Here is a 26,830-nt window from a genome sequence, read left to right as displayed (position 1 = left end):
TTACACGATCTGTACCCGATCCGCTCGACCTCTAACCGAGTTATTTTAGATCGCAACACGATCCACTCGACCTCTATTCGATTTGATGTACAGATGTTCTAGACTGCTACCCGACGGCTACTCGACCGTACACGATCACTTCCCGATTGCTATTCGACCATACACGAGCTCATGTCACTAAAACAAAACTCACGTGCAAAACGTCGTGCTTGTCTCTCATAATCTTGTTAGAATGGGACGAGTAAACATCCAAAGATGCCAAGAAAGGGCAAAAAGGCGACTGATACTGCTAAAACTAGTAAAACTAGTGGTAAATGAACAGTCGTTGAGACCTAAGGAACTGTATTCCCACAGGAAGAGGGGAATGATCCACATACACCTCCAAATGAGGTACAAAAATGTTTTGTTTTGCTTCGCTTTCTCTACGATTCTATACAATAAACCTGACATAACACTTATTTTGTTTGCTAAGTAATTCGAAAGTTATTGCCAAACATTTATTTATACTGTTCAACGGTTTGTCATGTTCAATTGTATTCATACAGTTAGTATACGGCTGTATTTGTTCGACAGTTAAGGCTCAAAAGGCATTTTAAATAAACAAAAAACATTGATGGTAATTTTCATTGATATTCATACGTGTTCTTTATTTTGACAGACTGAATTCAAACCCCGGAAAACATTAAAACGTACACTCACTCAATACGAAGAGGATGACCTTGTTGCGTGGCTGCGAGAGAATTCGTTCCTGTTTGACAAGTCATCAGCAGGGTTTAAGTACAATGAAAATAAAAACAGTGCATGGGCCACGAAAGAGGCTGAGTTTGGCCTTAGACCTGGTGACCTGTCTACAATATGGTACCAAAATATGAGGACACAGTACAGTACTCAAAGCTCATCAAGGTTTCCAACAAATCGGGATTTGGTGGTGCACTGCTTAACCCACACTTCCCTGCGTCGTGGCCGCCTACGCACCTGGGCGGCTTCCTCCTCCTCTTACTCTAATACAGCCATGACCCTGTCTCTCTAGAGCTCTAACCATCTGGCCCACAACTGTAATTGTTCAATCTCCATGATGATAAAAGCGATTAGTGAACAACAATGTTTGAAGGTTTTATTCTAAAAATTTCAATACAAGACCGTTCGCGTATAGGTCGAAATGATCGAGCGGAAATTGGAAAGATGGTTGAGTGGACGTCGTGAATGAGTCGTGTGGGGGTCGTGTGTTATCGACAAGAGGTCGAGAAGAAGTCGTGTATACCATGTTTAGTCGAGTTTGATCGGGTTTGGTCGAGAAAGTTCGGTGATCGAGATGATCGAGCTGATCGGATCGGCAGTGGGAACCCACCTTTACCTAGTTACATTTCATTGACAAAGTTTTCAGGTAACTATCAAAGAATATCCGAATGACAAGAACTTATTCAGGGAACACGCAGAACAGATTAAAAACATTTTGACAGTAACGACTGCAACACTTACATACCAATAATGCAAAAACACATACATTTCAAAGAATATGTTGATATTTAATTGCATGTATTTTTAAGATTGAACTTTCACTGCAAAATGAATATGTACACAATCCGTTATTGTGTGTAATCCAGGTCTACTTAATGCCGTACTGATTGGCCATTTAGTTATGTTATATTGATTTTGATACAATATTGAAAATGTACGATAGCCCTTGATAATTATGACTGCATTGATGGATACTAATGTGTTTTGTTTCAAAGGGTTTTCCGTACATACTATAATCACGTGGTTTATTTTCCACTGCCATGTTAAGATGTTGAAAGCACGCGATGTTAAACGGAATACGATGCAAATTTACCTCTTTGGCAAATAAGTCCGTATATGTTGATTTGGAAACGTCTTATTTTCCGTGATCAAATTCTTATCTACCGAATCATACATTAAGTACGCCAGATAAATGGGTCTTCAATTTGTCAGAGGCGGTCGATTATCACAGAAATAATCAGTTATTGACTTCCTATCCAATTTTCTGCATAATTATTCACGTGTAACAGACGTGAATATGGACGGGAGAAAATTTATCCCATCTGTAAAACGTCTTGGAAAGCTGGAACGTTATGACAATTTAATCACAGTTGAACATTACACATTTTCAATGGTTATTTTCTCTTTATTTTGGTGTCATTTTGAAAACGTTTATTTATGTTTGCTTTTTGAGCTAATTATATAATTTGTATCTGCTTACTTAAACTGCATTTCAATAGTTATCTTTCATTTTGAAAGTAACAAAAGTACATTTTTGGCCTAAGGTTACCCAACATAAAAAAACGCCTGACTTTTCGATCGAGATGTTAATAAAATATTCATAAAAAATTACGCAAACTTAACACTGCATAAAACCATGTCCAGCTTCATTTTGCCAAAACGATTATCGATAGCAGCACGACTTAATTTAATAACAACACAACTGTCAGTTAACATTGAGTACACTTGATGGATGGTTATTTTATAAGAAAGCAAATCAAATAAGGTTTGATCACAATTCCACCATATTTTTGTGTATGTGTACTAATTTATAAAGAAGACTGAACTGATTAATGATTAAGATCTTTCAAAACTGCTGAGTGAGTGAGTGAATGAGTGAGTTAGTGAGTGAATGGGGGAGAGAGGGATGAATGTAGGGAAGGAGGGAGGAAGTAAGTGAGGGATGTTTGGGGGAGGGAGAAAGGGAGATATTATAAGCGATTGAGCGAGGGATTGAGAGAGCAAGGAAGGGAAATATTTAGCGATCAAAGGAGGAAGAGAGAAAGATTGAGCGATGAGGTAACGGGTTGAGTGAGCGAGCGTTTAATAGGTCTCTAATGAGGTTTTCACTATCAAGTAATATCACCAGCATTTATTCACGTTTAGAAAATATGTTGCTCACTACAATGTTTGTTTTTTCTACGCACATTAGCATTGTGCTAATTTGTTGTTTATAATTATAATGGTGTCATTTTTCTTTTGGTGTCCTTGTTTTAGTCGTCGTATGTTGCAAGTATTAGATTCTTTAATAGCAACGTGTTGGAAATGTTACATATATGTGTATATATATTTGGTATTTTCAAGACAATAATGTTTATAGCTCTAAAAATTTGTACATACATGTCTTTCAGTGTTTCTCACTTGTTCATAGCATGCGTATGTGCATGTATGCTCATGTTAGTTATTATTTCCCCTGATATCGTCTATGATTTCGTTACGAATAGGCGATTGGAAGGAGGGGAACACAACATTCAAAGCTCGTGTGTATAACGAGCTATAACTAATTTGAAAGATTAATACAAGGTAATAATTTCACATACTCGCCCACGGTAGGCTGCATAGATATGAGAACAACAGACGTTAAAGTTGTTTTTGTTTCTTTTTCCCCCATTCTCTCTTTGTCTGTTGCTATATTTTTCTCCATATGTATTTTCAATGCAAACATGTTAGCTGTGGTTCGCTCATTCAATGTTGTTGTTGATTTTGTGTGTCGTTTTTTGTGTTTGTTTTTGAAGCATCGTTTAAAGTCATAAAAAAAAACATAGTTATTATCTGATTGTTTCTTGTATTTTCGTATTAATTCATAACCATGATATACCATACTTTTCATCTCAACAATTGTAGTAATTATGTCTTTTTTCTACACCGTCTTGCGTCATTACATGTACATTTATGTTTTCTTTTTGGCTATGTACACATGTATTTGCCAATAAAATTGACTTGACTTGACTTGTAAAAGGTTTTAAATCCTTGCCTCTATATTGAATGTTCTCGAGACATAAGGTGACATTACTGCGACATTAAAAGATAAGAGCTACACTACAGCAGGCGATTGGTGGCGAGTTGTTATTTAAATTCGCCACAGTTTGACAGGGCTTTTACTTTTCCACCGATGAGACTGTTGTTGCATGTGCATATTTGTTGGTAGTTACCAGCTTTTTGAAAGTCATTCATATAACTAATAAGGTGTGTGATTGACATTACTTTCTCGTGGGAACGACTTAATAAGTCGTGGTAAGATATCGATAACTCAACGGAATGAAGTTAGGAATGAGAACAAATTCGAGATAATTAAACCGTGGGTACGACACAATGTTTCGTGTGAACGACATAACCAAAACGTGGTATTGAAAAAACCATTGTGACAACATTACTTCAAAATCTCAGTGTAACACATCTTTCAAATGTGAGGATCAATATTATCCCAAATACTTTCAATTAACTATGTATACATATAGTACAAACATGCTTTGAGTTGTGCCCAGCTTCAATCGTGTGTTATGGTAAGTATAATGTTGCAATTATTACATTTTAATGTTTAACCCATATATGCCTAGCGTCTAGAAAAAAGGCCGTGGCAAACAGCATAGACCCTGATGAGACGCCGCATGATACGGCGTCCCATCAGGGTCTGCGCTGTTTGCATAAAGGAATTTCTGTAAGAAATTTTCTAAATATAGAAATAAATATAATAGACATACCTAATTTTGGAACTAAATTGATCCAATTTAGAAGGATGGGAGAGTCCACTAGGCATAAATGGGTTATAAATGGGAATAAAAGTGGCCACTTGTCTGAGGTAATGGACTAGTGAATATAAACAGACATTCCACGTCTCATAATGACTCTTTAGATTCATTATTCCTAAATGTGATAAAAAAAACCGTTTAATTGTACTGGGCGAGTGTTGTCCATGATGGAGGTACATTTATATATTATCCTTTAAGAAAGTTGTTCCAGCAAGCTGCGTGGACCAGGCCAAAAGGAGCCTCACGTGCTTCCTGTAAAGCTTGGTATGCGACTGTCACAGGTAATCGACGTCGTAGATCAACGATTTCCTATGCCCGCAAATCTATCCATACATTGTAAACAACATTTATGCTATTATAAATCACTTCCATATTGAGCGAAACATTATCGTCCAACCGATTTATTATTTTATTATAGTAATCTAATAAGAAACTGAAAGGGATAATTTCACTTAATCTTTATTGAGTCATCGGTTTACGCTGCTCATAGACGTGTAATCTGATGTCATATAAACCATTTTCTTTGCTCGAACTTGTACTCATACATTTTAAAATCCTTTTATGTTACTTGCGCTTTCATCTTTAGCGAGAATAGTTTTTAGCTTAGTGCGTGCATGCTTTCATAACAATAAACATAATCATAAAGATATAGAAACTTATACACTAAATACAATTTGATTCCTCGGTAGACTATGAGCATATACGTGTTATATGGTGTTTGCCTCGTTATTTTGGGGGAAAAAACACAAGTAAAACTTAAAGTTAAAAATACGAAAATTATCAACTAATTATACAAATGATTAACTAGTTATTCACATCACATACAATCTATATATTGTCATTGATAGTTAAAGAGGTGTCTTCGCACTACCAAGACAGTCATACTTTTGCTTCATCGGTTGTATGTGCAAATTTGCATGTGTCTTGAGTTTGGCACAATATATGAAATTCTCAGCCATTCACTTTCTTTGAATAGTGCTACAGGTATATTCTCTACCATGTGTTCGAGTAATTATGAGGTATGTTGATTGCATTTTAATTTCAGAACATGGTTTTCTTATTATAATTGGTCTGCAATTTTTTGCTATAGGATTTGTCAAATGTCTTAAGAACGTTCCAGGTTAAAGACTTGCGTTTACGTCAGTACACCTTTACTTACTTTTGATTTGTATATCTTCATGTGGAAATAATTCAAATAACAACTACTTATATGTAGTAACGACGTGTCGGTTAACAACCTGTTCATATATTCGATGGTTTATCTTATGTAGCCAACTTTAGAAAAACAATTGCGAATAATTGTGGGTGTGTTTTTTGTATTAATACACGTATCGCATCGCTGGTTTATTTATGAAAACGGTCTATTGCAATAATCCTTTTGGGTAAATGTACAAAGGAATGGATAGACAAACGGCTACAGTGGGCCCCTACGCATTTCGGAAACATCTACGTCTACTCCTTTTTCTATTGAAGACATATGGCGCCCGATATTTGTTCCGACATTGTAATAATAACGTAGGCAAGTATGATACATTTGGAGTCAACTCTTATGCTTGATTTGCTGTGCTCTAGAAAGACAATATATGACAACATAATTTTCATTGACACCGTTTATTTAAGTACCTTATTTCTTCAAACATACATCTGGTTAAAGAATAGAATCCATTATTTGTATTTTATAGTGCGGACTCCGATTTTGCCGTGGTCATTTGAAACCAAAGGTTTTGTCAACTCCACTGGTGTATTTGGGACCCGTATCATCAAACAAGTTCAGCCCGTAACACTTCGAGTATTTCTCATTTGATGGGCACGAATGCACCATCTAGTTCACGGAATTATGATGGCGAAGACGTAAGATTCAGAATTAATTAGTTTCCGGTTAGGGATGTCAGCTTGTTTTGTTGTTTGCCTGTTTTATTCAATTGTGTTTGGTTACGTGAAATGCAATACGTTTTCAACTGAGAAGCATCTTTGCCAAGACCTTGGCAAAAAAGGACGGAAACGTAAATTCTTCCTCACGTTCAGCGCATGAATCAGCCAAGTCAACAAGAATAAAATATATATGAATTGATGGAAGAAATCATTACAGGAGAAACGAGTAAAACAAAGAAAAAAAGATGATATAGTTTAAAAACCTTCAACAACCAACATAAGAAAATTGTTATCGAAAATTCGAATGCATTATTAGCAACATATCCCGAAAATAATCTAGGCATCACATAAAGAGATAAGACTTATCGATGAACATTTTAGGACAACGGACAGCATCACAAAGAGCTATGAGACTTATCGCTGAACAATTCAAGACAACAAACGGCATCACATAGAGCTATTAGACTTATCGCTGAACATTTCAAGACAACGGACGGCTTCACATAGTTCTATGAGACTTATCGATGAACATTTCAAGACAACAGATGGCATCACATAAAGCGATGAGACTTATCGTTTAACATTTCAGGACAACGGACGGCATCACATAGAGCTATGAGACTTATCGCTGAACATTTCAAGGCAACGGACGGCATCACATAGAGCTATGAGACTTATCGCTGAACATTTCAAGACAACGGCCGCACCCGATACGACTCGAGTTAGTCTGTTCAACAGGCCTTTGGTTAACGGAGTTAGCCTGTACGGACAGGCAATGGTATTACCATCATACCATTTGGTATGGGGTTAGCCTGTAGATAACCTGGATAAAAGATCTATAAATAAATAGTTTATTTATAGATTACGAAGGAAAAGGTATTAGGTCACGGTATCTCGATCTCTCGATTATTTATTGAAAATAATGAAGAAAAGCGCCTTTTTAGGTCTTAAAACAATAAAGAATGGAAATATTGGTTATAAATTTATATTTTAATAAATGAATTTAGAACAATTTAAGATTAAATATATTGCACACTGACAGTGAATAGATTAATAATTTTGAAAACACTAGGGATTTGTTTATAGTTTAATTATATTTAAGTATGAAATACCAAAAATAATAATCAAATTATTGTAAGCAGAACAGGGTTTCATTCAATCATTTATTTATGTATTAATGTATTTATTTATGTATTAATGTATTTTTTATGTATTTATTTATTTATTCATTCATTCACGCGTTCATTCATGCGTTTATTCATGCGTTTATTCATGCGTTCATGTATTTCTTTCTTACTTTCTTTATTCATTCATCTATTTATTTATTTATCTATCTATTTATCTATTTATTCCGTTTGTGCGTACGTGGGCTTGTTCATTGGTTTATTGGTTCGTTCGTTCGTTCGTAATTTCTTTCAGTCAGTCAGTCAGTCAGTCAGTCAGTCAGTCAGTCAGTCAGTCAGTCAGTCAGTCAGTCAGTCAGTCAGTCAGTCAGTCAGTCAGTCAGTCAGTCAGTCAGTCAGTCAGTCTTTTAGTCAGTCAGTCAGTCAGTCAGTCAGTCACTCAGTCACTCAGTCACTCAGTCAGTCAGCGAGCGAGCGAGCGAGCAGGCCGGCCTGTCGGTCGGTCGTTCGTGCGCTCGTTTGTTATTTTGTTCGTTCGTTCATGCGTCCGTCAAATTGTTTGTTCGTTCGTTCGTTTGTGCGTTCGAGCTTTTCTGCGTTCGTATCATCATCATCATCATCATCATCATCATCATCATCATCATCATCATCATCATCATCATCATCATCATCATCATCATCATCATCATCATCATCATCATCACCATCATCATCATCATCATCATCATCATCATCATCATCATAATAATCATCATCATCATCATCATCATCATCATCAACAACAACAACAACAACAACAACATCATCATCATTATCATCGTCATCATTATCATCATTTTAATTTTTTATATTTTTTATTTCATTTCTTTATATATTTTGTATTATTTGTATTGTATTATATTAAATGCATATTATGTTAATGCTGCCACGTTAAAACAAAATGCATGTTGAATAAAGTTACAAAAATCGATTGGTGATATCGTCACATAGCAGGAGAAAGGGTGCCTTGGGTACCTTATGACATATCATGCCGACAGGTGATTGATGTCGGTGTGTCATGCAACATTGTCCTGTTTATTGGACCCTTAATGCGATAAAGCCACTTTTAATAATGGTGATAACTGTTATTTCTATTGCTTAACAATACGAGACTGCGAAAACAAATGCCACAGGTTATTTATTTGACTCTTTCTTTGTTTCAATTTATATTAAAAGTATATTGATTATCTGAAGTGTGACTGTCTTTAGTTTGAAGATTTAATACGAAATTACATAAAAACTATAGTTGTTAATTTACTAAAGCAATTGACTCTTTAATATGTGTTTTTTTCTATATGAAACTACGATAATGGTAGCAAGAAGTATCCTTTTTTAACGATGCTCGGTACATATCCCGATCGTGAAAATTAAGGTTGAAATAAAACGTTATATTTAAATTACTGATTTTTTAAGTTTTAAGTCGCATATCAAACACATCAAATGTTTTATGTAGTGTATTGTATATTTACGTATGACAGTTTGAAGTCCTGCTGATATAATTTATAAATCATTAAAAAGGGAATATAATATTTCCCGTGCACTTTTATACACTTAATTATAGTATTTGCCGGAAAAGAAAACCATAGTGGAAGTATCAAGTAAATGAATGCAAAAGTGTAATCAAACTAAACACTTGTGTGCGTACGTATAACATGAACTACATTAAGCACTGTTATATGCATCCTTATATCAGTCATATGGCATATTATGTATGTAGCATACGTCTGTTCTCAAAAATTGAACTATATGGTATTTAAGTATTTCATTTAGACGCAGTTGTCTTTCCACTCATTCTAATCACCCATGTTTGACTACTCGCGTTTCTTAATTGGACAATCTAACCTGTACTTTACGACAGAAAATTTAAGTCAGACTAATATATAACGGAGCCGGTCGATGTCTGATCTATATGAATAAACTTGACGCTTAAATGGATAAGATTTAGGGATCACAACCAATTTAAGTCAGACTAATAGCCGGCCGATGTCTGATCTATATCAGATAACTTTACGCTCAAATAGATAAGAAAGGGGTCACCACAGCAGGTTGCTAATACACAGTGTAGACTTCCGCTGTTTTATTGTTGAAGCATGTTTGTTTAGAAAGCATGGCCAAAATAATATGGAATCCAATTTTGAAATAAAAAATCGTCTGAAAATAGCGCCGTTGACTCGTTAATTGAAGAGTATAGATGACATCAAAGAAGTGATTTTCTAGAAACCTGGAGACAACTGAGGACGACACATACAATTAAGTAAATAATAAAACAACTAAAAAGCATCCTATGGAGGCAGATGATATCTTACTTAAAAGTCAACAGATAAGTTGAGGCTAAAAATCGTATTTTATAAAGGAATATAATTGCATCTCTGTCCAATTAGATGTCTTGCAAGCGATTGTTTATTTCAAATGTAGTATGTGCTGTGATAGAAACCAACTTTGCGCATAAATTATAATAACGTGCCTTGATCGTTTTCTCGTCTATGAGAGTTTAAACTTGTAATATACTGTGAAAAGCACCCATGGTACTTAACCGAAGTTATTTCTATTTAATGTTAGTAATTTACACTATTTCAATTTAGAACGTTTTTTTTATAATTTTATTTTATTTTGCATGTTTGTTACAACAATATATTTAAAAGAAAATAAATACATTTAATCAACTAAAAAAGCTAAAAGGTTGAACACAAAATAAGTAAATAAATTATTAAATACATCAAAAAATGAATGAATGAATAAATGGCTGGCATGGCTGGCTGGCTGGCTGGCTGGCTGGCTGGCTGGCTGGCTGGCTGGCTGGCTGGGAGGGAGGAAGGGAGGGAGGGAGGGAGGGAGGGAGGGAGGAAGTAAGGAATGGAGGGAGGGAGGGAGGGTGTGAGGGAGGGAGGGAGGGACGGAGGGAGGGACGGAGGGAGGAACGGAGGGAGGAACGGAGGGAGGAAGGAGGAAGGAGGAACGGAGGGAGGGACGGAGGGAGGAACGGAGGGAGGAACGGAGGGAGGAACGGAGGGAGGAACGGAGGGAGGAACGGAGGGAGGAACGGAGGCAGGGACGGAGGGAGGGACGGAGAGAGAGGGACGGAGGGCGGGGACGGAGGGAGGGACGGAGGGAGGGACAGAGGGAGGGACTGAGGGAGGGAGGGAGAGAGGGAGGGAGGGAGGAGGAGGAACGGAGGGAGGAACGAAGGCAGGGACGGAGGGAGGGACGGAGAGAGGGACGGAGGGAGGGACGGAGGGAGGGACGGAAGGGAGAGACGGAGGGAGGGACGGAGGGAGGGACGGAGGGAGTTAGAGAGGGAGGGAGGGAGGTAGGAGGGAGGAGGGAGGGAGGAGGGGAGGGAGGGAGGGAGGGAGGGAGGAGGGAGGGAGGGAGGGAGGGAGGAGGGAGGGAGGGAGGGAGGGAGGGAGGGAGGGAGGAAGGAAGGAAGGAAGGAAGGAAGGAGGAGGGAGGGAGGGACGGAGGGAGGGACGGAGGGAGGGACGGAGGGAGGGAGAGAGGGAGGGAAAGAGGGAGGGAGGAACGGAGGCAGGGACAGGAGGGAGGACGGAGAGGAGAGAGGGACGGAGGGAGGGACGGAGGAGGGACGGAGGAGGGACGGAGGGAGGGACGGAGGGAGGGACGGAGGGAGGGACGGAGGGAGGGACGGAGGGAGAGGGACGGAGGGAGGGACGGAGGGAGGGGACGGAGGGACGGGACGGAGGGAGGGACGGAGGGAGGGACGGAGGGAGGGACGGAGGGAGGGACGGAGGGAGGGACGGAGGGAGGGACGGAGGAGGGACGGAGGGATGGACTGAGGGAGGGACGGAGGGAGGGAAAGAGGGGGGGAGGGAGGGAGGTAGGTAGGGAGGGAGGGAGGGAGGGAGGAAGGAAGGAAGAAGGAAGGAAGGAAGGAAGGAAGGGAGGGAGGGAGGGAGGGAGGGAGGGAGGAGGGAGGGAGGGAGGGAGGGAGGGAGGGAGGGAGGGAGGGAGGGAGGGAGGGAGGGAGGGAGGGAGGGAGGGAGGGAGGGAGGGAGGGAGGGAGGAGGGAGGGAGGGAGGGAGGGAGGGAGGGAGGGAGGGAGGGAGGGAGGGAGGGAGGGAGGGAGGGAGGGAGGGAGGGAGGGAGGGAGGGAGGGAGGGAAGGAAGGATGGAAGGAAGGAAGGATGGAAGGAAGGAAGGTTGGATCGATCGATGGATGGATGGATGGATGGATGGATAGATGGATAGATGGATGGAAGAACAAACGAACGAACTCATTAACAAACGAACGAACCAATGAACAAACGCACGAACGCACAAAGTAACGGAAAAAAACGGACGGACGAAGGGATGGAAAGATTAATGAATGAATGAACGCATAAATAATTAAATAAAAACAAAAAACAAAACAAAATGTTTAAAACATAAATACATATATGAATGAATAAATGCAATGAACGAACGAACGAATAAATGATCGAACGAACGAACGAACGAACAAACGAAAAAAAGAATTAAACAAAGACCAAAATCAAAAAAGAACGAAATAACAAAAGAACAAACAAACGAACAAACAAACGAACGATCCAAGGAACGAACCAAAGAACGAACGAACCAACCAACCAACAAACAATAAACAAACGCACGAACGCACAAACGAACAAACAAACGGATGGACGAACTGACGGACGGATGGAAGGATAAATGAATGAATTAATTAATAATTAGATAAATAGATGGGTAATTTATTAAAAAAAATAATTAAATAAAATTACGTTCATACTTTTTGTTTGTTATTATTTTTTCTATTGCATACTTAAATATAATTTAACTACATGTATCAACAAATGCATTGTGTTTTTCAATATATTGAATCTATTGTACATTTCACAGGTATTACAAATAAACCACGAGGTAACAAGATAGATTCACTTTAGCATTTATTATATTCAATCTTCAAATGTTCTAAATTCCTTGAATAAAATAAATATTTGCATTCCATATTTAACATTTTTTTTAAAGTTCAAGACCTAAAAGGGCGTTTTTCTTCATTATATTCAATAAATAATCGAGAGATCGAGATACCGTGACCTAATCCCTTTTCCTTCGTTATCTATAAATAAACTATTTATTTATAGATCTTTGATCCAGGTTATCTACAGGCTAACCCCATACCAAATGGTATGATGGTAATACCATTGCCTGTCCGTACAGGCTAACTCCGTTAACCTAAGGCCTGTTGAACAGACTAACTCGAGTCGTATCGGGTGACGGCCGACATCACATACAGCTATGAGATTTATCACTGAAAATTGCAAGTCAACGGACGGCATCACATAAAGCTATGAGACTTATCACTGAACATTTCAAGACAATGGACGGCATTACATAGAGCTATGCGACTTATCGCTGAACATTTCAAGACAACGGACGGCATCACATAGAGCTATGAGACTTATCGCTAAACATTTCAAGACAACGTACGGCATCCCATAGAGCTATGAGCCTTATCGCTGAACATTTCAAGACAACGTACGGCATCCCATAGAGCTATGAGGCTTATCGCTGAACATTTCAAGACAACATACGGCATCGCATAGAGCTATGAGACTTATCGCTGAACATTTCAAGACAACGGACGGCATCACATAGAGCTATGAGACTTACTGCTGAACATTTCAAAACAACATACGGCATCACATAGAGCTATGAGAATTATGGCTGAACATTTCAAGACAACGGACGGCATCACATAGAGCTATGAGCCTTATCGCTTAACATTTCAAGACAACATACGGCATCGCATAGAGCTATGAGACTTATCGCTGAACATTTCAAGACAACGGACGGCATTTCATAGAGCTATGCGACTTATCGCTGGACATTTCAAGACAACGGACGGCATCACATAGAGCTATGAGACTTATCGCTGAACATTTCAAGATAACGGACTGCATCACATTGAGCTATGAGAATTACCACTGAACATTTCAAGACAACGAAAGGCATCAAATAGAGCCACGAGACTGATCGCTGAACATGTTAAGACAACGGACGGCATCACATAGAGCTATGAGACTTATCGCTGAACATTTCAAGACAACGAACGACATCACATAGAGCTATGAGACTTATCGCTAAAACTTGCAAGACAACGGACGACGTAAAGAAGAAAATAAAAACACGACTTTATTTCTTTTTGAATCGCACTAGCAATAATGACCATGGCAACACTTTGTGTTTGTTTATTATGTTGTTTTCGAAACAGAACTATACACATTTATAAACATAGTAAAACATGATGAAATATAATTATGCTTATTTTCTGCTATTTAGTATTTTTCATCATTTGTTTGCCATTTATTGCAGAGAATGTTTTACCAGAAATATGTTGCCATGTGGATGGATCGCAATTATGTTTCTTATAATCTTCATGTCAGCCTGCCCAGTTAGTTCGATTGCAATTTTGCTTAACGCCCTTTCTGTTCACGAACGTTAGTCTGAGAGGGATTTCAAATATAGTCACTTTAGATACAGTTGCGTTTGGACTCGTGATGTGTTATGCAATGTTATTAAAAGCGTCTGTACAGTGTTCATGTCTTTATTTGATTAAACATGTTGAATTATACAAACATTATTTTAAATTTATATTGAATTAACAGTTACTTATGTTTAACGTGCAATTCAACACATTCATAACCGTTATTGTAATTATAATATAGTGCTTATACTGGTGTAAACGTATAAGTATGGTATTATAACTTTCATCAACTGTTTTCTTTCTGCTAGTGTATTCCTTCAACAACAGCTTTCTCAAACATATTACAGTCTGTTGCACTATCGCTAACACACCGGCAGTAACAGCTGATGTTTGCTACCGCACGCATTTAGATCAATCAAAGTAGTGCTAACTGTTTACAGCGTTAGAAGTTCATCGGTACAAACTCTACAATGCACTCTTCACTTCGACTGAACATTTGAAAACTTATAATTGCCCGTGTTCGCGGAATCGTTATTAATATAGTGCACATATCGGTTATGCTAATCCGAAATAAATCATTATTTACAAAGAACACTTCTTGCGTGGCATGCAATTTATTAGAGTAGAAAACCGGTTTATTATGGGGGAAAATTAATACACTCAATCACACAAAACATAGATCGTATTTAACAAACAATTAGGGAACTCGTCGAAATACATCATTGTTTTCGGATTCATGTTGGCCGTATATCAATCGAAGCTATTTAATCTCCCTCTCTAGATTCCTGAAACAATGACTGATCGCGATAATTTGGTCCATGTTGTGCTTCTTGATTCCTGTCTGCCGATCTTCCACAATTAATTGCATGGTTATTCGGGAAGTGCCATCCGTCTTTGTCAGGGAGAAATCGCTGGGAAGCCATCATGTCAGAGGCGCACGATAACGCGTGGCATAACAGGGACAACTTTTGTACTTAACCCATATATGCCTAGATGACTCTCCCATCATTCTAAATTGGATCAATTTATTTCCAAAATTTGAGATGTCTAGTACATTAATTTCTATATTTAGAATATTTCTTACAGAAATCCCTTTAAGCAAACAGCGCAGACCCAGATGAGACGCCGCATCATGCGGCGTCTCATCTGGGTCTACGCTGTTTTCCAAGACATTTTTTTTTCTAGATGCTATGCATAAATGGGTTAAATAGATATGCATATAGACAATGCCATCGCCATATTATTTGTATAACGAAAAATACATCGGTGTTGGTCATGAGATACGTCATACGTGACGATGACATTAAATGATACAGATCAATTTTGAACACCCCATGGTGAGTTTATTATAAAGTAGTTGGTAATATTAGATTTGAATTCTAATAGTTAACAATGTTGAACAAATGCGACGTTATTACACTTATTATATTTTGAGTGCATCAATACTCTTACCGTTTTAAGGAATGGTATTTAAAATAAAATAAACTCCATCAATAGGTTAAATTGCTTTATCAGTATGACAGCATAAGTTTAATTGAAAATGACATTTCTAAAGGTATAGTTTTACGTACTCTTATCAGGACAAGTGCTTTTCCCACGGGTTACATTTGTTTGATATCATAGTTGACCATTGAAAATATGAATCAGTTGTTAAACGCTCTCCCTAATTTATAATTACCAAAAAAAATCGTACAAAGTTTCTTCGATGAATCTTTGTAAAACGTGATTTTGGTAAATGTAAATGAAACTCCTTTGTAGACATTAGTATAAGCGTAATTATAGATTTCAAAGCAGTTAAAGTTTTATTAGCAACAACCATTGGAGAATTATTCGCTTTGGTACTTATGTCTTTGCAATGTAAACATACCCTTATTACGTTTTCGAGTGTGCTCTTGTGTTAAAGAATGTTATTTAAAATCAAGAATCTGTGTCAATTGTTATAATTGCTTTATTTGCAAAATGAAAGGATTAGTTTAAATTAAATTGACACTTCTACTTTTGGAAAGGTCTGGTATTTACATAAATATTCAGGAAAGTGCTGTTCGCACGGGTAATATTTGTCGACTTAATTGACAATTGTTGGATATAAAACTGTTGTCAATCTATCTCATTCATATATATATATAATTACGCAATCAATCGTGCAAATATCGGTACAGTGGATTTTAGATCTTATACAGGATCATGTGTAGACATTGTGAAATGATTTTCAGCTTCATTTTGTATATTGAAGTACTATACATTTAATAGCACCAACAATTTAAGGGTTATATAAATTAATTCCAAGTTTATTTATATTGCACCTTTTTTAAACTAGTGTTCACGTGAAATAAAATTCATTTTTTATATTAACATCCTTATTATATCAAACTTTTAAAAATATTTGTTAATGTATTTATTATGTTTCATTTAACTTGACTAGTATTATAATAAAATTGATAATACAATAGCCGAGACTGCGACAAAAAGACTTCATGACAATTTGAAGAACGCTCATCGTATTATTAAATGTTTAATATGGTAAACATCTAAAAACATGTTGTCACAAAGTGTTTGGCATATTTTTCTTCATAAAATACTTATTTTTGATTCATTAAATGTTCACACTGGATCATCGCGTAATGTGAACGCAAAGAAGTAAAGAGAGGCAACTATTATTGTTTCGTATGCATGGTTGTATGTGGTGCTTTAATTTGTGTAGATGATCTAATAGACGTACATTCCTAAAGAAATATCCAACCTTTCACGACCGACTGAATTAATGTCCATCATTGCATAGGAAAATGATGTTTATATTTACTATCTGGAGAATCAACACCAGTAAATGAACACTTACAATTGGAACTCGCACACAAAACACATTGGAAATAAACATGCAAAGATTGTTTTCGTCAAAATACATTTATACTGTATAAATACGTTTTATGAAGTAGTTTATTCTCAATAAAAAAGTTTCACTATTAACATACATACGTGATACAGAATGTTACGCAATCAAACGGTTATTGATTGTTACGGTCGGCTATACGCTCATATTTCATACATCAGGATAATTTTCCTCTTATATACACGCGGCGATTTATACAAAAGTATGTATACATGTGATCTTAAATAAATTGCTTATTGTCAATGAAAATCGACATTCTTATATGGAAACAAAGTAACCCAAACTTAGCCGAATGCAGTCGAGTGCCCAGATCAGATAATAAGGCGGTAGTTTTAATTTCAGATTTTATCATTAATCTTTATAAAACCTGATCTGTGATTTCAATCGGCATATTGGGATAGAAACGATGCACGCTATCCATCAACCATTTGGATGTTTAACCCATTTATGCCTAGCGTCTAGTACAAAAAGGCCTTGGCAAACAGCGTAGACCCAGATGAGACGTCGCATGCACTGTTTGCTTAAAGGAATTTCTGTAAGAAATATTCTAAATATAGAAAATAAATATACTAGAAATCCCTAATTTGGGAAATAAATTGATCCAATTTAGAATGATGGGAGAGTCCACAAGGCATACATGGGTTACGCTGCATTCTGCATCATTAACTAGTCTAAGATTCAAACAAAACATCATGTCATTCCTTGTATTTTCCGACAACGTAAACATTTTGATAAAATTGACTTTAGATTTTAGACATAGTTCTTATTTCCCTAAGCCTCCAAAATCTCAATTATTTCCCAATGTTTTATTGGCGTGAAATAATTGCAAATAAATTCAGTGGCTAGCGTTTAAAGAAGTCATTTGAATAATTGCATTACCGTTCACGTCTGAAAAAAATCTAATTTCCACTCACGTATTCCATTCGTAATATTTATCAAGTGACGTAAAGCAGCTTGTTAGTCATTAGAGTCATTATCATCGGCTGTCAAAGTATTAGAAATCGAATGGCTTTTACATATTTAAAATTTCTTTGCCCAAAAAGCTTTATTAAGAAAATGACTCAAAGTTTGATATCTTAAAAACCAAATCTGTTTACATCTTGTTATAGCTTTGCAGCAGACATCTGGATAAAAGTCGCTCATTTAAGTATCTTGTCAGTAAAATGCCAATTGAAACCAGAACCACCAAGTTTATTGTATCATTTATATATAATATATACAGTTATGATAAATCATGAATGTTTGATGGTAAAACTAACAAGCTGGCATAATCTACGACCTAGAGACAGCTGTAAACATTCAATTGAGAGGTTCATTTAATGAGAAATAAAAGTCTGTTTAGCGCTCTTTTAACCATTGAGGCGTTATGATTGCTCTAGATCTAGCCATATATTTTACATTTTACGAATTGGAAGGGCATTGTTCATGACATTGATGATGCGTGACACTTTTCACGCCAATACTCTGATGCTCTATTGCGATGATAATAACAGTGTTCAGTTGACGATGTCTTATGTCAAAACTTTACAAAGTACTAAAGTTCTTGTTTACTTATTACATACATGTCTTTGTAAAAGAATATGCCACGATACTTTTATACAAATATCATAAGCGTTTATGAAAGTTTTATTGTGTAGGAGCAACATCAACAGACAGTATCCTAATTTTTACTCCTTCTACTACCTACTATTTGACAAATGTTGAGCAAGATTTTATCAAATTGCACAACTGCTTATTTTTCTATTGTTCTACTTAAGAAGACAATACAAACTTATTTGTATTGTTGTATTCATATAACAGAAAACAATATGACTTTATTGCAGTCAGAGAAGAACCAGATATTGACAACCAACTTATGGCTTCGCCAAGTAAGTTTTCACTCACCATTTTAAGGTTGTTACGTATGCCAAATATTGAGGACTTTACATATAATAATAGTTTTATTGGTCAAGACGTCAATATTTTGCATCTACGCTTAAAAAGAAGACGCGTTAAATTAAATTAATGTATTCATTCATATATACAACATCACAACCATACTGCAACATTTACCGAACATAATGCTACGTACAATAAGGCTTAAATGGTCATAACATGACATCGGGTTGGTAAAAAAACCTGAATAATTTCGGGTCGGATCGGATCAGTTATTAAAGTAACATTGCTACTCAAAATCATCGAAAATTTCGAACAATATTTCGTAAAATAAAGCCAAACAATTAAAAAACATTGTTCCTTATGGCCATTGTCGAAATTTCTACGCCAGATGTGGTCTGGTAAATAGATGTTTGTGGATACAAAATGCTCGTTTTTATTATGGTTTTAACATGGTGTCATTTTAGTGTTCGTGTGTCGTATCAATAGATATTTTCGCAGTAAATTAACATGGAATTTATTGTGGTCACAAATAAATAAAAACGAGCATTTTGTATCAACAACAATCTATGTAATCATAACACATCTAGCGTTGAAATTGTGGCTATTGCTTAAAGGAACATTGATTGTTTAGGTGTTAACTTTATTTTACAAAATACTTTACGAAATTTGTGTTGATTTTGACAGTTATAGAGACTTTAAAGACGTTTGTAAAACAAACAAGTACGTATAAGTAATACAACATTAAATGTAGACAACTACTTAGATTAAATGCAACGTTCATGAATGCGTCGCGCTCTGAGAAAACTGGGCATAATGCATGTGCGTAAAGTGTCGTTCCAGATAAGCCTGTGCAGTCCGCACAGGCTAATCAGGGACGACACTTTCCGCTTGTATGACATTTTTCGTTTAAATGAAATCTCTTCTAAGCAAAAATCCAATTTAGGCGGAAAGTGTCGTCCCTGATAAGCCTTTGCGGACTGCACAGGCTAGTCTGGGACTACACTTTGTGCACATGCATTATGTCAAGTTTTCTCAGAACGCAACTCAAATGTAAGTAAGGTTTGTGGACCCGTCTCTTCAGGAATGGGTGGACCTGCGCCTTCGCTGGAATCGAGCGATGTTCCAAGGAATCGAGATGACTCATATCCCAGCTCGGGAGCTCTTGATACCGGACATTGGGCTATACAACAAGTATGTGCTCTTCGTGTGGCACTGTACCAGTAGTGTATTTTAGTGTTGTTAAAACCATGAAGCGGGCAAATGTTGTAAATTTGACAATAACTATTGCTGATACATGTTGCGCATTTGTTTGTGTTTACGTTTTCGCAATATAGCGAGTACACAAGAAAAAGAAAGCAAAGCGTCCACAATTAGCTAGAATCATTGTTTTTAAACTAATACAATATAAATAATACAACAAACCGTGGAAATACCATATTCAGTTAATATTTGCTTGCTTTTCAGTGCGGATGGTGACTTTGTTATCACTTTGCTTACCAAAGCAAAGGTCTACAGCACCGGTCTTATTGTCTGGGAGCCACAGGCAATCTACAAGACCTACTGCCCAATCAACGTCGAGTTCTTCCCTTTTGATCAGCAGGAATGCTTCATGAAGTTCGGTGTGTGGACCTACGACGGCCATGAGGTAGTATAAGCTTCATAGGCTAGTATCATCAACAGCAACAGCTTCATCATCACCGTCATTCTCATCAGCAATAGCAGCTTCATTGTGATCATCATCATCATCTCATTCAGAATCATTATCAATAATAAAATTAATAAACTAATGATAACAAGGAGCTTAATACTCAACACCATTTTCCTAAACATTATAAAGATTATCATGAAACTCATCACCTCATCAAATATCATAACCAATAATAATAATTTAATGAGCAAAAGGACCGTATACAGTAAATAAAACCTCATCATTCGATGTATCGTCATCGTCAACATTAGCACCAACATAAATATCGTATACCTTTTTATTAAACATTAACAGGTAGATCTGCAGCACGTGTTGGAGAAACAGGGGGTGGCGGAAGGTGACCAGATGGTGATTCCAAACGGCGTGGACCTTTGTGACTACTACCAGAACGTGGAATGGGACATCATCAATGTGACCGCCAGGCGCAAGGAGAAGTTCTACCCTTGCTGTCCGGAACCATTCCCGGATATTACGTTCAACATCACCATACGCCGGAAAACACTGTTCTACACGATCAATCTAATCATGCCGTGCATTTCAATATCATGCCTTACAGTGCTAGTGTTTTATCTGCCCAGCGACTTCGGAGAGAAGATCACACTCCCGATATCAATATTGCTTGCACTTACCGTGTTCTTTCTTCTGTTGTCCGACATTAATCCCCCAACATCCATTGTCATTCCGCTTATTGGGAAGTATTTACTGTTCACCATGATAGTTGTGACCATGTCCATATTCCTGACCGTATCAACACTAAGCGTCCACTTCCGGTCACCATCCACTCACACGATGTCGCCATGGATCATGCGTTTACTGATGGAGATTCTGCCAAAGATCTTGTGCATGAAACGCCCGCCTGTCAATAGAAAGCAAAGCGCCTTTCAAACTGTCAAAGACAGGGAAGTCAGAGATGCAAATCTCGACACAGCCAAAGTATTCATGAACTGGCAGCGACAAACGGACATGTTGCGCCACAGAATATCTTCGGAAAGTTCAGAAGCCTTTTCCACATATCCGCCAGAAATAAGGGAGTCTCTTAAAGGAGTCCGGTATATTGCGAAACACAAGAAGACTGCGGACGATGCAAAATTGGTTCGCCAAAGCAGCACACTTTATAAGAATGACTATGATTTAAGTGAGTTCCATAAAATAAGAAAATACAGATAAAAGTTTTTTTTTAAATTGCATTACCAATATTTTTATTATTATTATCATTATTATTATTATTATTCTTATTATTTTAACAATAATTATTTTAAAATTGGTCCCTTACAGGAAGAACGTGACTGGAACTACGTCGCTATGGTGATGGACCGCCTCTTTCTGTACATCTTCACAACTGCGTGCGTCTGTGGAACCATCGGCATCTTTCTAAACGCGCCATCTCTGTACGACCCCTGGGAAGCCATGACAAGAGACAACTTTAACTGCTCAAAAAGATGGGCAGCGTTGGTTTAGGTTTTGACTGGTCTTTTTTCATTACAATGAACTGTTGGTGTGCGATCTGGAAGATGAACCTCGTATAGTAGCATCTATTATAATGTTAGTATTGGAGAAGATATAAATGCGTAATTTGAAGCATTACATATTTCTTCTACTAAACGTTATGCTCTCATTTGTATTTTTTTTTTAAATCATAAAAAAAAACATATTTTCATCAGGACTATAATAAATACATTATATTTATTTTTTACCATGATAACAAACACAAAAATACGATCAACATAGTATTATTAATTGACAAAAACGTACATATGAAAATGAACAAAACTCATCCACGAAAAAGCAATACGTTAATAATACATATGACAATACACATATTTTAGTGCGCAGAACACCTTATCCTTTACGACTTGCATTCATTAAACTATACCTTTCACGAGTGCTTTGTGCAATATTTCTTTCCACTCTATCTACCGGTTTTTCATGCGTCAAGCACCCCACGCATGTTTCTAACAGTACGCTTCATTCCTCTGACTGCGGTTGTGGATTGGCACTCGCCTGTGTTTCCTGTTGTTGGATGTCAGGTTAATCATTGGAAATACATTTCTTTGCGTTCTTACCACGTCCGGTTTGGTATGGGTTTTAATGCACAATTAGCAGCTTGTTGAAATCTGGCTTGAAAAACCAGGGACTCTTAACCCATTTATGCCTAGCGTCTAGAAAAAAAGGCCTTCGCAAACAGCGTAGACCCAGATGAGACGCCGCATGATGCGGCGCCTCATCAGGGCTCTGCGCTGTTTGCTAACAGGAATTTCTGTAAGATATATTCTAAATATAGAAATAAATATACTAGACATCCCTAATTTTGAAAATAAATTGATCCAATTTAGAAGGATAGGAGAGTCCACTAGGCATTAATGGATTAATATTTCACATTTTCTAAATTCAGAACATACCAATACAGAAGAGTATTCAGTTGTGTTCTCAAAAGAAAGATTTTTTTTAAACGTATTATCAAATACAAAAATAACATTCTTAATAAAGCATGATGTGTTAAGGACAAAATAGCAAATGATTATTTTGCTTCATTAAGAATACCTTTTTAAACCTTAGATTTGTTCTAATGAGGCGGACTCGTTTGTATTAGTAATTGTTTAATTTCTATTTGGGACATGCATTTAATTAAAAAAAAGGAAATGTATAATACAGTTTGTTTTGAGAATAGCATCGTATCTAAAAAAAATATGGACACAAACACAAAGTTTATTACGAAAAATCTATTTGTTTTTTTCTAACCTCTGTTTCCAAAGACCACACAATAAACCAGCATAAGAAATAAAAGCTAATAAGGCTGTGATAGTCACATATGCGCAAATTTCTTGACCTTGACATTTTTTTATATTCTTGTTATAAAATTAAAGGGACATTTTCACGTTTTGGTAAATTGAAACCTGTGAACTATTAAGCGTTGCAACGCGAAGCGATTGAATTATTTGGAGATTTCTGTTGTTGTCGTTATATTTTGTGACACTAAGAAGATTGCTTATATAAAGTATAAATACATCATTAACTGTATGAGCACGGATGGCCGAGTGGGCTTTTACTTCAGGGGTCAGTGGTTCGAGCCCGTTGAGGGTTTCTTTTTTTCTTTTATTTCATTATCTTTTTCATTTTACTAGAGCTTTTAGATCCAATGTTTACATTTATTTATATAAAGTATTTAATGAAAAACTTCAATACATGCCAAAATCTGTGAAAAGGTCCTTTAAATTCAGCATATCAATAAGTCATTCATGAGGAGCATCAGAATTGTGCTTCCGATTCAGATACTTAACAGTGTCAATCAAAATCGGGATCGCATATGGGATTAGTGCGATGACGACCAATTTTCAATATGAAGAACAAGTGGACACATTTTAAAAAATATTTAACACAGCTTAATAATACCGAGCATGGGTTACATACATGTAGGGTGTTGGTGGATGTTACACACGTTACCTTATTTACACAGAAAAGAAAACGCGAACGATAATCAATAATTCTTAAATATGTTTTCACATCCTAACATAATATAATTAAAGACCAATATTATTGAAAATATAAACTACCCTACACCGCCAGTGTACTACACAAAATCCTATCCATTCATTAAATGTTAAGTTATAAAAATATGAGGATACGAATAACCTATTGTTAATATCTTTTACAAGACTAAACTTTCATCTTGCTGTAAACAATATTGTTTCTATCACAAAAATAAATTGTATGTATAGATAAAGTCATGTAATAGACAAGACTGCATCGGATGGGAGCATCCGTATTGTATGTGGTGATGCACCTGTTGCGTAACAGACAATGAAGGCTCATCGGGTACCACGGAGGAGTTCGTATTTTATATTTACCCATATCTATATATTCTCAAAAACTGGATGTGTGTGAGAGATCGGATGTTGGCATTGATTTCATAGAGACGCATGTCCATGTCATCAACGCTTACGAAATGCGTAAGTAAGACAGCGCCCGTCCTGTCCACTGCTCATGCATACATATCGTCAATAACTAATGATTTATGACAAGAAAGGTCAGATATTCTTATTAAGCAACATGCGCATTCATGTGATCATGTTTTTGTGTAATCATTGAGCCGCGTTTGAGAAAACTGGGATAATGCATGTGCGTAAGTGTGTCCCAGATTAGCCTGTGCAGTCCGCACAGGCTAATCAGGGACGACACTTCCGCTTTTATGACATTTTTTCATTTAAATGAAGTCCTTTCTGAGCAAAAAAATCCAATTAAGCCGGAAAGTGTCGTACTGATTAGCCTGTGCGGACATCACAGGCTTATATGGGACGACACTTTACGCACATGCATTATGCCCAGATTTCTCAGAACGCGACTCATTTATTGCAAGGGATGTTGACTTCCAATTGACCAAGTGCAAAGTATATTGTCACGAGCCGAGCGGTAGCTGTGATTTTTTCTTCAATTTTTCCAAACTTGAAGCTTTTGTTCAAGTTTAACAAAGAACTAAATGGACTCTGATAAACAGTAAACTAAGAATCACATGTTTGCCCTATAAGTTGTTTAAAATTGTAAAAAATACTTAACTCAAGATTTAAAGCATTTCCAGAATTATTCAATTAACAATTAACATCTACCTGTGATGGTTCATGCAGAAAAATGCTTCATGGTGGCATTAAGTAAACATCCCATGCAATTACGTTTTTAGAGTATTTAAAGCATTGCAAATACTTGAACTTTGACCAGCTTAACAGCATCCAAGACTCAAGAGCGACCATTTAACTTCAAGAAAGCGGTTTGACATGTTCGATACTATTTAATTGTTGACAGACGATACAGATTTGCAAAAAGCAAAAATCTAACGACCAAAAGTTAATTATTTGTTATAATGATTCATTGTCATATATTTATAAAAGAGTTGAGGTTGTAATATTTTTATGAAAATTACTCACGACTCCAAAGGAATATAGGATACATGTTCGAAATGCATTAAAACGTCGTTTATGATATTTATCTGCTGGTGTCCATCTGTAGAACGATCAATTTAATGTCAAAATGTGTTATGTCGTGTTCCCTTTGCAGTTTTTATGACTCTGTACTGTGACATATATCAAAACAAACACACTGATGTTTTCTTCGTTTATTTAATAGTATAAAGCAGATACGTCCTCCGACATTAGTAACACTTGTGAAATTGTTTTAACATAATAAAAATATAATTACAAGTATAAACTGCCGTAAGTGTTTCTTTTGTTCAAAGATTCTATTTACATGTTTGTGTGGCTAGTTTCTTCCAATAGTAATACGAACTTGCACACCACACTTTTTTTCCAAACGATTTGATGCATTTGATGCATTTTAAATATTAACAGAAAATATAACCAAACAGAACGTACCATGAATCATTATTAGAAAGCAGTCACATGCGCTAGCACTTTACACTCTATAACTCATTAACTTAAAAGTATATATCACGTTGAAATGGATTATATGACTGATTCATGTATACTACCATGATTTATCTCAATAGTTGTAATATTCACAGTTTGGCAGAATCAAACGATACATATGCATGAGTTTTATTATAATATATACAAACCATTGTAGACATTGAATATAATCGGTAATGAGGATCTAAAAACACAATGAATGTCCGAAACAAGTCGTAACATTATAACTAACCATTTTTTTGTAACACATTCCAAATAAGTTAAACATAAACAAGCAGTGTAAAGAGCGTTTTTAAATTAAAAATATATATTGTGAATATTTCTTAGTCCGTAACGCAGGCAAATATTTCCACATAAAACATATGTTGTTAATAGTGAATTACTGTTTCAAATCCCTGTTGTGTATATCTTTAAGTATCGTCAATTAGGAATATAAGAAATCGTTAAAATGTTCTTATCTAGACTTATCTAGAACTACCGAGAGACGATATATGATTTTTTTGGCATTTTAATGTTTACATCCACTCAACTCTACAGGGGAGTCTGATAGATCATATCGAAATCTATGTACGCTAAATTTAATTCGTGATGAAACATGTGCAGCGATAAGACATCAACTATCAAAAAGGCATTGATCACGTCATATAAGCAGTTCAAATGCTCTTTTTATAGCACGAATGCTATGTAAATTGGAATTTTAATTGGTTTGCACCTTTTGATTTTAAGCAAACACTTTTAACATCTAAATCTTATTCAGATAGACACAAAAATCATGTAAATATTTTATGTGTTTTTCTTTGTGTCGTAAGCACGAAGTGGACTCGCCAAACTCATTTAGTGGTCCGAAATCTCAGAACTATGACTGAGGTGTATATTCAATGTTGCGTGTGTGTCTCTGATATCTGTTGTTCTCGGATTCCCCCCGACCATTACCGTTCCGTGT

General features: G+C 36.5%; 1 protein-coding gene across 1 annotated transcript; it reads left to right on the top strand.

The window, feature by feature from the left end:
• The first annotated feature begins 2,629 nt into the window (after positions 1 to 2,629).
• On the top strand, positions 2,630 to 21,931 carry LOC127878419 (acetylcholine receptor subunit alpha-like 1). Its single transcript, XM_052424944.1, has 7 exons — positions 2,630 to 2,669; positions 4,755 to 4,819; positions 18,711 to 18,755; positions 19,847 to 19,956; positions 20,230 to 20,410; positions 20,768 to 21,565; positions 21,749 to 21,931. The coding sequence occupies exons 1-7, from the start codon at positions 2,630 to 2,632 to the stop codon at positions 21,929 to 21,931; spliced, it is 1,422 nt and encodes a 473-aa protein (XP_052280904.1).
• The last annotated feature ends 4,899 nt before the right edge of the window (positions 21,932 to 26,830 follow it).

Source organism: Dreissena polymorpha, chromosome 4 (genome assembly GCF_020536995.1).
Source record: "Dreissena polymorpha isolate Duluth1 chromosome 4, UMN_Dpol_1.0, whole genome shotgun sequence".
In the NCBI taxonomy this organism is placed as follows: domain Eukaryota; kingdom Metazoa; phylum Mollusca; class Bivalvia; order Myida; family Dreissenidae; genus Dreissena; species Dreissena polymorpha.
Note: the sequence above shows the minus strand (reverse complement) of the source record. Positions and strands in the feature narration are given on the sequence as shown.